The sequence below is a fragment of the Porites lutea genome, chromosome 4 (genome assembly GCF_958299795.1).
Source record: "Porites lutea chromosome 4, jaPorLute2.1, whole genome shotgun sequence".
Classification (NCBI taxonomy): domain Eukaryota; kingdom Metazoa; phylum Cnidaria; class Anthozoa; order Scleractinia; family Poritidae; genus Porites; species Porites lutea.
The window spans coordinates 16,766,806-16,783,280 of NC_133204.1; the positions used below are offsets into that span (position 1 = coordinate 16,766,806).

The 16,475-nt window shown below is 41.7% G+C and overlaps 3 protein-coding genes across 3 annotated transcripts in view; 2 read left to right on the plus strand and 1 right to left on the minus strand.

The window, feature by feature from the left end:
• The first annotated feature begins 1,095 nt into the window (after positions 1–1,095).
• LOC140934299 (homeobox protein SIX6-like) lies at positions 1,096–5,318 on the plus strand. The gene is made up of 4 exons (XM_073383952.1): positions 1,096–1,318; positions 1,474–1,580; positions 4,439–4,604; positions 4,854–5,318. The coding sequence occupies exons 1-4, from the start codon at positions 1,145–1,147 to the stop codon at positions 5,316–5,318; spliced, it is 912 nt and encodes a 303-aa protein (XP_073240053.1). The 5' UTR covers positions 1,096–1,144.
• Positions 5,319–9,332: 4,014 nt separating this feature from the next.
• LOC140934962 (F-box only protein 22-like) lies at positions 9,333–14,970 on the minus strand. The gene is made up of 2 exons (XM_073384517.1): positions 14,352–14,970; positions 9,333–10,609 (listed from the first exon to the last, which is right to left on the minus strand). The coding sequence occupies exons 1-2, from the start codon at positions 14,967–14,969 to the stop codon at positions 10,163–10,165; spliced, it is 1,065 nt and encodes a 354-aa protein (XP_073240618.1). The 5' UTR covers position 14,970; the 3' UTR covers positions 9,333–10,162.
• Positions 14,971–15,052: 82 nt separating this feature from the next.
• Positions 15,053–16,475, plus strand: part of LOC140932703 (RING finger protein 37-like) — a 6,819-nt gene continuing 5,396 nt past the window's right edge. The window contains exons 1-2 of the mRNA XM_073382214.1: positions 15,053–15,422; positions 16,413–16,475. The exon at positions 16,413–16,475 is cut by the window's right edge and continues 934 nt beyond it. Coding sequence (XP_073238315.1) covers positions 15,054–15,422; positions 16,413–16,475 — 432 coding nt within the window. The 5' untranslated portion in view covers position 15,053. The remainder of the gene's footprint in view (positions 15,423–16,412) is intronic.

The following is a 16,475-nucleotide window of genomic DNA, read 5'->3' on the forward strand; positions in this document are numbered from 1 at the left end:
AAAAGAGAATCTGCTTTTCATATTTCGAATTTACTTTTGTAAATGTACTTATTTGATTACATTAAATTGAAGTTAGGCTTCTTAACCAAATCACTGGCGCCGAATGTCTGGACGTGCTTGCCTACTCCCTAGGCCTCATTATTATGCAATATATGCACGGCCGATGCGTTTCGGGTCACGTGGTCCGAGAAAGTTTTTGAGGCCTAGACAAACTCGGAGAAGTGAGACATTTGTCTCACTTGGGGCGGAGCTTTGGTCATTAAACTGATTTGAACTTTTTTTCATCTCAAAAACTATTTGTAGGCTAAGCAAAACAGCGTCGCAAAAAAATTATTTGATCAAGAATCGGAAGGTAAGCTAAAGAAATAAGTTTATATTTATTCTTGGATATGACAAGCTATCTTTCGTTTCCCTATTTTCCTATATATAAATTTTGCTACATATAAATTTCTCGTTATCATTTCACTTCGAAATACTTTATGTAATTTAATTTTTGGATTTGGAAGCTTATCAAACTAATCGGACAGGCTGTAGAATTTGGTCTCTAAATTTGGTAGAATGTCGACAAACTGCTGTTTCAAATCTTTTTTATCAATAACGACTATCATTTTAATGGTTCATTTGAAGATGGACTAAAAGAGAAATTACTTGCACGTTATACGGTAGTATTCTTTCCGATTCAAAGTAATATTTTTGTTCTTTTATAACACGAACTAGGTTAGTTACTTTTGTAATCGTGTCAACAGTGCCGATCTTTAGCGAAGGATATTCACGCGCAAAGTTATTTATAGATATTATTTCAGTTGACCGTGTGAACTTTTCAAAAATGCTCACGCATGCACACTCCGAGATTGTCTAGGCGTCTCCTGGCCGTTCGTCTCGGATACGTCACCGAAAAATTCATTGACCGAGAGGGCCTGAAAAGACGCCGTACAGGGACTAGGCAATGGACGTGCCACAAATAGTCAGCCAATAGGGGACTTGGGGCGGGTTCCGACGCAGTTTTTGACGTGACGATATAAAAGCGCATGATATTAACAACGTTTGACATGTTCAGCAAAATCTTTTTCCTGGCGCAAATATCATTATGAAACGAACCCGGTATTTACAGCGAATTTTATCGTCTCACTCGGATCCTGCGACTATGGGAAAGCTCGTGGCGTGTCTTGTTCGTAGCAACAAATTTTCGGAGGTAGAACGTTTACTGCAGTGTCTTCCCAACGCTAAAGAATATAACAACAACGAAGACATCACAAGAGCTAGAATTGCTGTTGCGTGGCACAAAAAAGACGTAGGAAAAGTTTTCAAACTTATTGAGGTGAACTCTTAAATGATATCGTCATTTTCAAACCAGTTCCCTCGAAGTATAGATAACAGGATAATGTTGCAGTTATTCGAACGGTTTGTTCGTTTCGTACGCAATGTACAAACTATTGTTCATTTCTGTTTAACTTTTTTTTTCCGCTGACCTAGGAGGGAAGTTTTTCCAACGGAGAAGATCTTATCGAGATATGGGATCAAGCGCATTTTTATGAAAGTAAATGTCATACTCCAGTGCAAAGATATCGCCTTCGACAAAGGTTTGTTAAAAACATTTTGTTGATATCACACGCCGCTTGATATACCATTGAGTTTCGAATCAATTCTTGTTCACAGTGATGTTGTACGTGCACGGTTAAGAATATTTTGAAAGTTCTTTTTAGTACACTTTGAAATGGATGACTTTTAGTAGAGGTGTTTTGTAAATAACGTTGCTTATGTCAATACACTATGCTTGATTAAAAGCGATCAGCCGTAATACGTGCTTTTGAAAGTTTAAGTTTGATTTTTTTTGATGGATGGATCTATCATTCGCTCACATTCAATCACAATTCCACGAAAAAAGGTTCCGAGTCGTGGCTAAGTACAGTGTGAAGTGACTGATAGTTTTTTTGAAAATCTGTTGATAGACTAGTCTTGGATTTAAGCGGTGATAAGCGATACGCAGTTAGACGTTTTTACAGCTGGTTCTATAATGGCAACGCATTCTTTCAATCCGTTTTCGACCTTCCTCTATTACGCTTTTCTTTAAAGAGCACAAATATTAGTACACAGGAATTGCAGATTTCATTATTATTAAATAAGGCAAGATAAAATCAATTGATTTACCATACCGGTTTGAACCGACTTTTATTAAAGTGTTGTCAATTGCTCACACCTGATACTACATACGCAAAAGGTAAAATTATTTTACATTGCTTCATAATTAATTCGAAGGTAGACTGATACACTGCAGATTAGATATACCTCGATTTTAAGTGTATTCATTCTTAAAACCCGTACCAAGGTATATACCAAAAAAGTGATTTCGAAATTATAAAGTCCAGAGTTGTAGTTGCCGATCATCACTCATCTTGGTGCGTGGAGGTTCTTTTTGTCCTATGAAAATATTTTTTCTGATCTTTTCTGCTGGTAAAATGTGTCATAGCAGTTTTCTCGCAACTTTCAAAGGACCTTTTGAATCTGTAGGGTTTTTACTGTGGGAACTTTGTGTACTTACAGTTCGCGCATTTTGCCCTCCGTTAATTTTTATAGACAGTCAAAGGCAACACACTCCTTTTCCCCTTTTTTATCAGAATGTCCATTTTTCGAGTTGAGCGCCCTGGACCGTTCTCATTTTCTGGGCAGTTTCAGCCTGACAATGTTCTTAAGGATGTTCTTAAATTTCAATAACGAGAATCTGATAACTTTAAAGCTCGATATAGACATGATAAGACAATGATTACAGTTTTACATGAATGAATTGTACAAGTACATTGTAAATGTATTATTGACCATACACGATAGGAATGTGTTGAAAGAACAAAATTTTACATGCATTTTGATTCCATGTAAGACATTATGTAAACCAGATTTTCAGGAGTTAATTAGGAGAGTAAAAGCAGTGATAAAATAAATTGCTCGTCTCTGAGCCTTTGGTATGTTCTTAGCATGTTCTTAATATTTTGGGAAATTTCAGGCCGAACTTTCTTGTAAAAAAGGTTCTTTATTAAAAAAGTAAAGAGTGTATGCCTTAAAGTGAATCCCGCGATATAGAGGTGTCATGCTTGCTACCGTGTCTTCCAAGGCCTTCTCGTTCAGAGCGAATGGCAGGGAGACTCGCTCGGACCACGTGAGTCGAAACGCAGAGGCAGCGTGGCTGGGCAAGAGCCATACGTCAACTTCTCAAAGGCTTTTAATTTTGCAAACTTTTATTATTTTTTAGTCAGCCAATCAGAAAGCAAGACATTAATAGACCTAGAAATGATTAGAAAAATTGTCCAGCGGGTTAAACCCTAAAAATACAGCCCTTGTACAACCGCCTCCTCTCCCATTAGGCGGGGAGGGGCGGCTGTAAGATCTTAAAAATAGCATGTGACCTTATCTTAATGAGATTCCACCACATTTTGTTCGTGGCGACATGGGAGTTGAAGTATTGTTCCGCAAGATTATGAGACTCCAGGAGACCTAACCGGTTCTTACTATACTGCTTGCAATGCTGGTGTGTATTTGAGTTTGTTATACACCTATAAGTTGATAGAGTCACAAGATTTGCGAGAGCCTTCAAAGGATGATATCCTGATTCAAATGATCGCTATTTCTGGGAGAAGCGCAAATTGCAGTTGAAGCGGGGATTGGAGCGGCTGAGAGTAGGCTAGCCTGAGAAAACAGCCGACATCTCGCGACGCCACCACTCCTTTCACCGCGAATATGACGTCTAAGAAACGAGGACAGAAATTCCACAGTGATGACACGTCACTACCCAGATCTGGGTTGTGCTTTTAAAAGGCTGAAGCAAAATTTCCACGCGGCAAGCACTACCCAGATCTGGGTACTGAATTTAGTATATTATGTGTTCGTTCCTCAGACGTCTCAGGCTAAGAGTAGGATATATAACCATCAGTGCTTTTGATGGCGACCACCCTCACTTAGGCCATCCGAATGAAATGTTTCCTTTCCCATCGCCCGACCGACCCATTTTTTTCGAAAGGTAAAAAAAAAAAAAATTCAAGATTCACTAGTCAAAGAAGCAAGTACTTTAATTTACAAGCACACGATCTTGTTTTAACAACAATTGGTATGATGTGATGTCCTTGTCCTTAATTAACATCGATACTACGTTTTTTTAAGGCTGTTTAGACATTTGATAGTCGCGTTAATATACATCTTTTAGCATCTGATTATATATCTTACAGATTAAACGTGAGATAAGTTTTCATTCTTTTTTTTCCCCGACCGACCGATCCACGATCACAAGAGACGGGGCGATGGGAAACGACACATTTTATAAAGATGGCTTTATGAAAAAGCAGGGGACTATAAACAGTCTGAAAGAAGAGAAAAAAAATTCGTTTACACCAATGAAACACTTGCTTCACAGTCTGTATTATGCATCATCACTGTCTTTGATCCTTCTTAGAAACGTGCCTCCCCAAAGCATCTGCCCATCTGGTGTTCGTAAAAAAAGAGGAATACCCAGACATATCAGCCAAGGATTGCAGACATGGTTCAGAGATCACGGCCCATACCCAAACCAGGCTGAAAAAGAGATGCTGGCAAAGAAATACGGCATCACTCTTGGCCAGGTAACAATGTTATATGGAGGCAGTATTAAATATTCCCATCTTGAATGCTTTGATTCACTTGGAAATTTAGTTGAAAGTACACTTGTAAATTCAGCTAAGGACTCTCTTTTATGTGGCACTTGGAGAGCGGAAAATAGTAGCAGCCGTTTCAATTTTAAAGGCACGTATACAATTAACATTGGCTTAATGGACAACTCAGTGAAACGTTCCCATTCTTATCTTCCCACTTCTTTTGTTATTTTACCGTAGCTAAAGAACTGGTTTGCGAACTCCCGAAGACGTCTGCGAAAAGAAGAACCTAAATCTCCAAACGTCGAGGATCCTCTTGAAAAGGGAGACCCCACTCCCCCAAATAACCAGACAGAGACATATTTTCCATCACTTTCAAGAGAAGAATCGTTTGTTAAGCAAGTCTCGACAACCTTTTCAAACAATACAGCACAGCACTTGACACATGAGGTGCCGTTAAGTGATCAGTCACCATGGAAACATGAGAATCTCACATCAATTGACCAATCAGGTTCGCCCTCCTCGCCGATTGAATCGCTATGGAAAACAGACGACGGTATCCCAACGGTTGATCAATTGAGTCCTCCCAGTTTTGTCTTGAATGAAATTGAGGACGTATCACCACAAAGGTATAAGAACAGTTTACAACGCCTGGTTGTCATTGGGAGGGAGGGTGGGGCAAGGATGGGCGTAAATAAAGGATAAGGGCACTGCTAGTACTTATCTCTCACGCAGCTTCTCTTTGTTTCGTCACACAACGCTCCTTCGTTACTTCCTTTGGGGAGAAGCGTTGCGTGACAAGACAAAGAAAAGCCGTGTGGCCGAGAAGGTAGCCTCCCACGCAGACGTTCTTTTTTATAGCGCCTGTGCAGATAAGAACGTTTTATCAACAAAGTGTAAAACAACCTGTGTTCCCGCTCACGTTTGATTGAGATGGGTGTTCAAAAATACAATTGAACCTCCATAAGCGGCCACCCTCGGGGTTCCGGCAAATAGAGTTTGCCTAGCAAACAGAGAGCCTGTTCACAGGCTAAGTTTGGCCGCTCAATAGAGGTTCGTCATAAATTGGTATAATCTTTAGCAGAGACATCACATCAGAAACAAACACGCAAAGGAAGCAGCGGCATTACTGGTCCTCAGTCGGTCATCATCTTCTGTGAAGGGCTGTATTTTCCTTCATATTTTTAAAACAAAGCCAAACTAAGTGTATCAAGCTCTTGGTGGCCACTTAATGGAGGTGACCGACAATGGGAGAACTCTGGTTAAGACGGCAAAAAGGTAGTCTGCTACACAGCCGTTTTTAGTGTCCTCACGCAACGCTCCTCCCCACTAACTTAGTGGGGAGGAGCGTTGCGTGACGACACTAAACACGGCTGTGTAGCAGACTAGCAAAAAGGTGGCCGCAGCCGCTTAATAGAGGTTTAATTTTCCATTCTTTTCTACTATTATTTCGGGACTTTGCTTACTGACCACTTAACAGAGGGTAACCGCTTAATGGAGTTTCAACTCTAATGGCGTTTAACATGCAGTCAATTTAGGGCCCCTGCTCTGTGAAAAGTGTGACAGCGTTTGCTTCTTGTAAGGCTTCGATGCTCTTAACGACGGCGGTCGGAAAGAACTGAACACGACTCTCAGTAGTGCAGCTCTGCTATTTCGATCCATTGATCAAGTCGGTTTTTAGCCCGGCGTGCCCCGCCGTGACTGTCGTCACGTCGTTTTTTTAAATGTGCTTAATATTCCGAAATATGGGCACGGTGGCTCATAAGGCATACGTCAAATCAGTAGTCGCAAGTATATGCGATCGCACATGCGAAGGTAACTCGTGTCAACTTCAGAATACGCCCGCGGTTAATACTGGAATAGCCCCTCCCCCTTGACTACAGCGACGTCTGTCCTTATATGGGGAAACGGTTTAAAAGTTGTGTGGTACAGTACTCTGCTACATAGCGGTTCTTTGTGTCGTCAGGCAACGCTTCTAGTCTCCCCAGCTGTGGGAGAAGCGTTGCGTGCATTACAAAGAACGGCTGTGTAGCAGACTTGTGGTACAGCCTGACAGAGGCAGACAATTTCTGTATTTCTTTGCCTTTTTTAGGCTCAACACCAATAACGTTAACCCAGCGCCTGTATTAATGTGGAACAATGTATTACACTATTCAGGGTTAAACCCTGTGATTGCGGGCGCACCATTTGTTGGGCGCACTGGACCGCATCAGTTACCGTGGTTACAGAACGTGGTCGTATTTCCTCGGATTTCCGCAATAGCTCTCGATATCAACAGATTCCCAGTTGGCCTTGGTGTTCCGGGTAATTTTGGCCAAAGCAACCCTCTTTTTGGTTATGACCAGGTAATTAATGTCTGCCCTGTAGTGGTGAGTTTGCCCTGCAAACGGCGAGACCTTCGTGTGGGACGGGTAAACACGTAAAATGGCGGCTGCGTCTCCAGTATGGAGACGTAAAAATAGTGTCCTCAATTAGCAATTCAGTGCTAATACATTGACATTCAAATAAATTGCATTGTTTCATGGAAAGAAAAAAAAACGTTTTCATTTGTAGAAACTGAAAAATGTCTGTTGGCGAACTGATTAAGCGGAAATTCTGAGTTGAAGCTTCAGGGGCGATTCAAAAATTAGGCGGGAAATGGCAGGCTTAGTTTTATGGAAGAACTTCCAGGGCATTTGTGTTAAAAATTTCTGAAAATAAAATAAAAATTCCTGACAAAGGGGAAACGGAGGGAGGAGGCGTCTCCGTTTAGCCCCCTAAGTCCTATACACTCAAACGGTTTTTTTATCACTCTTGTGGTCCCGGCCGCGATTAGCCCAGCTGCAAAACAAATTAATTGAGAGGTGAAGCGTCAAGTTAACGTCAAACGGCAAACGCGAACGTTTTGCAACTAGCTAGTTGTGTTTTTCCCATTTTTCTCTTGCATTATTGGTAGCTTTTATGAAAAAATGTTTTGTGCATGAGCCAAAAGTTTAGTTGACGTATTTATCTCAACTCAGCAGTGTGATCATTAAAAGCAGAAATGATGAATTCCTAGTTAATGCCAGAAGTGTTAAATTTTCGTCTTTTCTAGGGGAACGTCAGAAGCTTCGAGTCCTTGAACTGTGAAGGTGAAGTCTTGCCAAACAGCGCCTATTACCCACCATTGTGATGTCGCGTTCAAGTTTTTACTTCAGTTCCAGTTGAGATTAAGAATCTGATGAGCAGTCATCAGTTTGAAAAGATCGCACGACAACCCCTGAATCGATTCAAACAGTGTTCAAATTTCTCGTATATTTATCATGACATTTTAACTGCCCGAGTTAAAGGCTTATTTGATGTGAAAGACGTTGTGTTCCTGAGGTAGATTCAAATAGGACGTGCTCTCTGTTTTACTATTATAATTAATATTTTAAATTCATATAGAAAACACTGACCGTCGCCAGACGAATCTCATATAGTTTGAAAACCATCCCTAACCCTGTTGAAATGTCAAGTTGCGGGCAATTTGTTGTGTTGGGAAGTATCCTGTTTAACGTTTAACTAAAGTATAGCCTCTAGGGACACCATGGGAGACGCGTCCTTGACGGTTGGAAACGATTTTTGAAAGGAAATTAGGCCCATTAGGCCAAATAGATGCTTCACGCAACCACTACAGAGACTGCATACATTATCCTGTGCCAGGCTCTTGGATCGTAGGGACCGTCGCAAAATAAGAGACGCGTGATCTGGAAAAGTGGGCAGTGACCTTGCTCTCCCCAGTCCCCGCGCGTTTTCCACATGAGCTTTTACGATCTCTGCACGTTATCAGAGGCCTTTAAGGTGATGTTACACGGAACGATTTCCAGCGACGATTTTTAGCGCAACACAGCGTTGCAATGTTGGAACAATGTTGTAGCCTTTTGAAACAATGTCACAACAATGTTGCTGTGTTGCGCCAAAAATCGTGGTTGCGAATTGTCTCGTGTAACATCACCTTTAGATTCCGAGACGAGAACGACTACGAGTACGAGATTTTTTCAATCCTACGTAGTGCTCGCGCGTGAAATAGCGTCATTAGGGAGCCATTCTCGTCCCCAGAGCCACTCGCCTTAATTTGTAACCGACCCCTCCTTTCCCGACCACGTGGCCAAGAAACGACGGGCTCTAGGGACGAGATTGGCGGGAAAACGTGATAGCCTTCGTCATTCTACTACGAGTTTTAGCGAGAATGTCGTAGTGAGTTATCGATCGCGAGAAGGCTCAACCTCCTTCAACAAAGATAACAATGCTACTTTAAGTACATGAGGCTTTCCGGGTTGCCTATTTTTTGGGAATCCGCGAAAAAACTTTCAGTCAAATCTGACTTGCAGTCGTTCTTGTCCTCGAATCAAAGGTCTCTACAATCTCGGAGCCTAGAACAGCGCTCGGGAAAATAATTTTTGCTTTCATTAGCCTTCGCGTAGGCAAATCCTCATCCTCTCCCCTCCCCCACTAAGAAAAGGCAAGATGAAGAAGGTATGACTACATGTGGCTTAGCTTTTCCCGTCTAAAACTACTGAAATTGAAGTCTTCTCAGAACTGTAATATCTACTACTTAATTGGCCAGCCACCGAACACTTCTCTACCGACCCATGATGGCTAAAATCACCAAATGTTAATAAAGAGACTTTGTTTGATTTGTGTTCATTCTCAGTAGTTATACCATTGTTTTCTATTTCACGGCACATGGCAAGTACTTCATAAACGTATGCATTTAACACAATTCACGAAAAACGGGATTCGCTATTAAATTGCCTGGAGTGAAATTAATGCTGGTAAGCCTAAACAGAAATACCAATGCCCATGGGAAGCAAAGATGGTCAATATAACCAAATATTGCAGTAGAGTCTTAGTGACACTGGAAGGGACAAACCATAAACGATTGTAACTCCTGCAAATATCTGAAGGAACCGTTAAACGGGCAACAAAAACGTGCAACTTGTTTTGCAACATTGTCAGTTGCAAAACGAGTTGATAGTAGTGTTGAGTGTTTTACCAACCGGGAATCAGTCATGTACCTTTGATAACAAATCGTTAACCTTGCTTTCCTTTTCTGAAGCCAAAAAAAGACCATTCCCACATAGAAAACCGGTAAACGCCATCGATTTTAGAGAGATTTAAAGTGACGTTTACAGCAAACGATAAACGTGAATTTGTACCACGTGAACAAGTTTTCCTTTAACTTGCGCTTTACTGTTCATTACGCCTACCACAAAATTAGTAGCTTCACGTTAGTTTTGTCTATAACTATTGTTTTGGACTGTTTTTAGCTGCACGTTTTCTATTTTAAGAAATTCTCAACTTGAATCTGGTGTTTGCCGTAAACGTCACTTTGAATCTCTCGTTTAACCAAGCCGTAAGAGCAAGTTCGTTAACATTGTAAAAAACAACAATACAAGCATTACATAAAAATAGCGATACAATTTAAATTTCAGCAAGAATAGCTTTCGTAGTTTATATTTACAAACAATCTGGAATAATGCAGTTAGCAAAGCTAACTGTAGCCGAGTAGAACCAACCTAAAAGCCTTACGTATGCATAAAATGTTGCTAAGGCGAATGCTGCGCTAAAGAATTCAAACAAAACACTGTTGCATCGATGTGCAAGAAATCCCTGCCACCTGGTTTCAAACCTCTCGATTTCAATTTCTCGGTGTCGCATCCAAAAGCTGCTGTACCTACAAACCCAGCCAGATTTGAATGTGGAAATGTTTCTCTGAAAGCCAAGCACTCGGCATTGTCATATCCATACGTCATGCTTCCGCGAGAAAAACATGAAAACGTCAAACTAAAACTGTTTTCTTTGGGCAAACCGCTGTTTTCAAGTCTTTGAATAGAGTCATGAAGATTCTCGAAGGATTCCACTTTGCTGCTACCGGTAACAACTGTAGAAGAGGATTGTAAACTGCCAGCCAACACAAGACCAATGATTTCACGGGATGTGACCTCTGAGTTGTAGAACAGATAATTATCACTGTAGGCACCAACAATCACCACCTGATACATAAAAGGCAAGTAAATCAAACGATTAATGAGAGACCCCTCTCTGGAGAGATTCAAGACTTGAATCTCGCGGGGTATACTTAGTATACCCCGCCACGACTGGCTGGCTGGCTGGCTGGTAAGAGGCTTCGATCCAGTAGACCCGGGTCAGAAACGGATCTAGGGGAGGGTGCAGGGGTTGCGCACCCCCACCCCCCGAGATGACCTGCGGCTTTCAAGTACAGTTATACAAAATCTGCTGTATCGTTTCCTTTGGTATGTATTCTCAGCAGTTCACATTATGTTATTGCCTAGTCAAAAGCCTTCTTCTTCTTATTCGATTTTAAAATTTGTTCACGTCACCAGTCAGTTATGCCAAACCTGGATCCGCCCCTGCGGGTTTGACTCCCATCCTAGCCTGTTCAAAGCGTTCAGATTGTAAGGATGGCGCAAAAAAGATGTGAGAAGGCCAGGAATAACAGTGAGGGGGTGGGGTAGGAGATGAGCCCCATCCCTCTATCCCTCCTTATCCCCTCCTCCCCCCCGCTCTCAGACTTAAGGCCGCACTCCACTATTGGAATACTTCCATCAGGAACAACACAGGGCTTGAATAAAAACTAGACATTCCACCTTTTTCATTCTGACATTGGTAGTCTTTACACTAGGGCCTAAATAAGCTAAGAAATACTTCAAGAGAAGTAAATTTTAAATTCAAGTTAAAGAAAGCTTCACAGAAGGGGGCGTAAGGGTTTGCGGTGATGCGGTTTTACGTTATTTTTGGTGCGGTTTTGCGGTAATTTTTATTTTAACTCGCGGTATTGCGGTTTCAAAACACTAAGCGGTTTGCGGTTATTACAACCTGTAAGTCGCGGTTTTCGGTGAAAAAAAGGGTCTGCGGTGATAACACTCTTTAGAACGGTCGGCATCTGATTGTTTTGCAAGCGCGAGCCAAGTGTTTTGTTTTACAACGCATCAGGGTTCATTATATCAGCTTACAATTTAACTCTGTGGTTTTGCAATTACGGCCTTTTCCAGTTAATACTTAATGTGATTAACCGGTTTGGCCAATGATGCGTCGACTTCGTGAAATTCCATGCCGGATGTTAGCTCGTACAGCCGTACAGCCTCGTGTTCTCGTTGCTTTGATTCAATGCGCGACAATGGCAACTGAAGTCGTCGAGGTCGCAACTGAAAGCGAAGAGGACTTAGTAATTAATTGCGTGGCAATCTTCTATGAAGAAGGAAAGTAAGGGGAGAATTTCAGAAGAGCTGTACGGTTTAACAATCGTCTTCTCCACTGAACGTGAACTCTTTAAGAGACAAGAAGGTCACAATTCCAGAAGAAACATTTATTCCGCGTTCCACAACTAGCACAGGGTCGTCCAAAGTAATCAGTCACCCAATGTAAGACGTACAGGATCAGTGACATTTTTCCAAGTCAAGGGAGATATCAATACTCGTTCAAGTACATGACCAGCATACTTGGCATTTGGCAACCTCGTCCCCAGGGCTTTTCCCTTAAAAAATGGGTGGGGCACCCCACCCATTTTTTAAGGGAAAAGCCCTGGGGACGAGGTTGGGCATTTGGTTAGTAGTAAATAGAGTATAATAGTGTAGTACAATATATCGTTAGCATTATGATGGTATGTTTAATGCTAACGGACAATGTTATCAGAATATATCACAGGTCTTGCTGACGTCAGCTTTCATATTGTGGCCTACATTAGCCTTGTGGAACATTAGCTTGCGTAGCAAGCGTTTCCAGTCGAGTTATAGCGCGAAAGTTAGAGCGGGAGCAAAAAAAAAAAGGAAGGGGGAGGGGGAGGGGAGAAGAGGAAACGCTTGCCCGCAAACCCCACGATTCTGGAAAACGTCCCTTGATATTTCACGGCTCGGTTCATTTGTAAATTGACAGCTTGACAAGATAGATAACGAATTGATTACCAGATTTGAAAAAATTACTTTGTTCCCTAAAACACGCTCCACGCGATTGCAAAACTGTCATAAAAAGAAGTTTAACTATAAAAGAAGGTTGAAACTCTAAGCGATTGCTGCGGAACTTCTTGTTCTTTATAGTTGAGTTAAAATTTTAACGTTATGTGGCTTTATCTCATCTGAAACCTTGTCTAAACGTTGCAAAGAAATGATTTGTCCTGAACAATTCACTCCCCTGGCTATGAGTTTTGCAGAGCAGCTGCTCTCCATAGGCCAGCCAGTGTCGAAAAGTTCACTACAATACATGCCGCTCAATTTTCAATCACTTGTCCATGGCGGCTCTAGCTAGTGTCTAGTACTCGATGTTCTGATTTACGTTGATGTTATCTCCAACAAACAGTCTATTTTTTCCAGTCGGAAATTCGAAATAAATTGGCCTTCACTAGTCTCCACTGCTCGATCTCCAATTATACTTTTGATCGAAGGGACTCAGATCTGATAAACCTTCGCACAAACATGATTCAAATAAATATCAGACCAAAGCATTTGTAATCTGCAACCACAAATCAGATCAGACCAGATCTGCGACTTACGTAAACAAAACATACCTGGTTTGATTGATGTATTGCTATTTAATCAACACTACCAGCACCGCACCAATCAAAAGCTGCGTTCGTGGGCGAACGCAGTTTTTCAAAATCGTGGGGTTTGCGGGCAAGCATTTCCTTCGCTCCCTTCCCCCTCCCCCCTCATTCCTTTTTTTTTTTGCTCTCGTCCCAACTTTCTCGACGAACTCGCGGGAAAACGCTTGCTATGCAGGCTAGGCCTACATGTAAGCGCGGTTTCGGTATTGGGGAAAAAATCCGATGCAGTTTTCGGTTTTTTGGCGTATTTCTGTGCTGTTTTGCGGTTTTCGGACCCCCCTTACGCCCCCCTCTTCACACACACCATATCTTTTCTACTTCAGGTTTACTTAACCCTTTATGTCCCAATAGTGTCCAAAATCTCATAACAATAACCATAGATTGTCAAGAGAAAAGTCCACGAGAATTGATAAAATGATCTGAAAGAGAAAAATATTTGATCTTTTATCAAATTCTCTCAACTCATTCTTTAAGGAAATGTATGGAGATCAGTTTGGAGAATTTGTAACTGGATATCGGGGCTTAAAGGGTTAAGCCCATTTTCCTACGCAACATAATTAAGATTGATTGACATACTTTGCCTTTTTCAAAGCTTAGAAACCGCGAGTTCGCTTAGTTGGTTTTAAGGATGGTTTGCAAGTCACTTGAAACTTTCTTGAATTGTTTCAACTTTCTGACTTTCATGAGATGCAAAGTAAAGTTACTTGAGATTTTACTTAGGCCTTCACACACGAATTTTTGGTTAAGTAAAACTTAGCAGTGAAAATCAACCCACGCGAGAAAAGGCGTGGGTTGATTTTCACGTGCACCCGCGTTTTGCTCGCTCTACTATCCCTGAGGAAAAATGGGGGACTACTCGTAGTCTATAGAGAGACTAGTGTGTCAAAATATACTGTAGTTGAAAGGGGAGGTGTGCGGAAATATTTTATATTTAAGCCAATTTAAAGGGTCCCCAATGGGTTTTTCGGGATCCTGGATTTCCCTTAATTGAAGCTCAGGATTCGGGATCTGAAAGCACATTGGGGACGAAATTCGGGATTGAAAGTATACACGCTGGGTTGGATGTCAGAAATAAAAATCTGGATTACTGGATTGCACGAAAATTTGGGTCGGGATAACGGGATTGAAGAACCCTACAAGGGACCCTCAATTTAAGTAACCAATTCAATGAAACTTACCTCTTCGCCATATTTTGATCTTAAAGCCACGGTCAAATTTGTAAGCTTCCCAAGTGACAGTGGGTGGGCCAGAACAATCACTAACTTTACGGGGAGGCTCATGTCGGGAAGAAATGATTTAACGCCACTTATCTTCTTATACTTGTTGCGAAGAGGGATATAAAAATCTCGGACTTCAAGTCCATCACAGCGAGGAAACATCATAAGTGATAAACCTTCGGAATTTGCAGGAGGATGAGTTTCAGAACCGACCACTCCAAGACCAGTGCAGCCAATGAACGGACAGTTCACTGGAAGGCAATTCCGTATCGACAGCAAAAATCTTTGAATAAACGCTGTGCTAGACGATGGAAATGCGCCTGAGAAGAGCAGTAAAGCTCTAGGTTCAATAAGCTGTCGTTTCATGAAGTCAAGCACGTCTTCCGAAAATTCAGCAAAGTTTGATTCACTTGGAGATAAATAAACCACGCAGTCCCTTCTTGATCTTCGAATCCTTTCCACTGTGTCCCGCCATAGACGACAAACTCTTGCAGCTACTGCTATGAATCTTCCTGGAAGAAATCGAAGAATAACCTCCACTATTTCAGGTATCTCCCAAAAGGCCTCCTTGTCCGCCATCTTGAAATTAAGTTGGCCCGGTTGCACAGCCTTAAGGCCAGGTCACGTAGTAAAATATTGCTTTGTGAGTTCTGAAGTGAGAAGATGCATGTAAATTTTCTCCATCCTTACTTTGAATCAAGGGTGGATTGCGACGTAGTTACCTCGGACGGATACCCTGCTACCAATCTTATTAGTCTGGATTTCAGAGAACGTTCTCGAGGGTTTTTAGGCGCTCATTTTATCAAGCCTCCAGCAATCTTACTCTTCCAACTTCCTTTTCCAGTTCACGTGGAGTCCATGGTGATTAAACCCAAAGTGGGCTCACAGATTTCATCAGGCATAGCCATTCTGGTGGCAGGAATTGCAAATAAACATACCTCTTCAAGAAAAAGAGACCAGAGAACAGCGCCCTCGTCTCTCAGTAAGAAGAAAAGCAAAATCCCTGGCATCCTTCTGGCTGACTCTAACAAGGTAGAATCGGGAGCCAATGGCTCCTGGCAGAAATTATATAAACTTGGTTCACCCACACCCCCTATGCTGATGAGCTCCTAAGGAAGAAGTTATCGCATCAGGAAAAAGTAACAAAGTCTTTCTTACAGATGCAACAGAAATACTTTTTTACACTGTTTTTAGAAAATCAAATTATTTACTAACACTCTCAGAACTGACTTTTGCAGCCCTCTCAGAAAATCTTATCAATGAAAGAGCTGGTGAGGGGGTGGGTGGGGAGGAGATTAAATACAGTCAATCCTGTATAAACGGCCCTGTATATAGTGGCCACCTTGTAAATTACAGTCACCTGACAATTTCCCAAAATTTTCAGTTGCTTCATATTTTCTGCAAAGTTGACCTGTATATAACGGTCACCTTGCTATTTCCCAAGAGTGACCATTGCACACAGGTTTGACTGTATTAAATGGAATATGAAAGAGTAAAACAGAACTTGGGCAGCTCTGGTGTAGTTCTAATTAAGCCAACTCTAAAAGGAGATGATACAAACGTATTAGCATGATTAATTATTGTTTGCACCCCCAGTCCTCTGCTGTCAGACAGAAGTTTTCTTAAGCCCTGTTTGGTTTGGGGTTCAGGGTGAGATGATAAAAAATGCTTGCCCTCAGGGGAAGCACTTGGCGAAGTTCACTAGCCCGATGCAGTCACACAGCTGGCCTCCTGGGTGGTGGTGGTTGGGGGGGGGGGGTACTCCGGTGTTAAATTGAGAGGGATGATCACGTAAACATCTGCTTTAACTTTTTACTAACATTTACTTTTTCTTGGGTAATGTTGCTTGCCCCTTGGGCAGTTAACTTGTAATAAAAATTATTAACCCAGGGACTTGCTCCACTCACCAGCCCTGGGTTAATAAACAGCACCTTTGCCCTGTGGTTGGGCATTGGAGGGAACAACTCTTTGTACTATTTTCAACTGAACATCAGAAATTTGTCTTTTATTATTTCCTTTCAGGCAGAAGCTAAGAACCAAACATCAACTGCATCCAGCTGTTCTAGAACAGATGCATCCATTTTT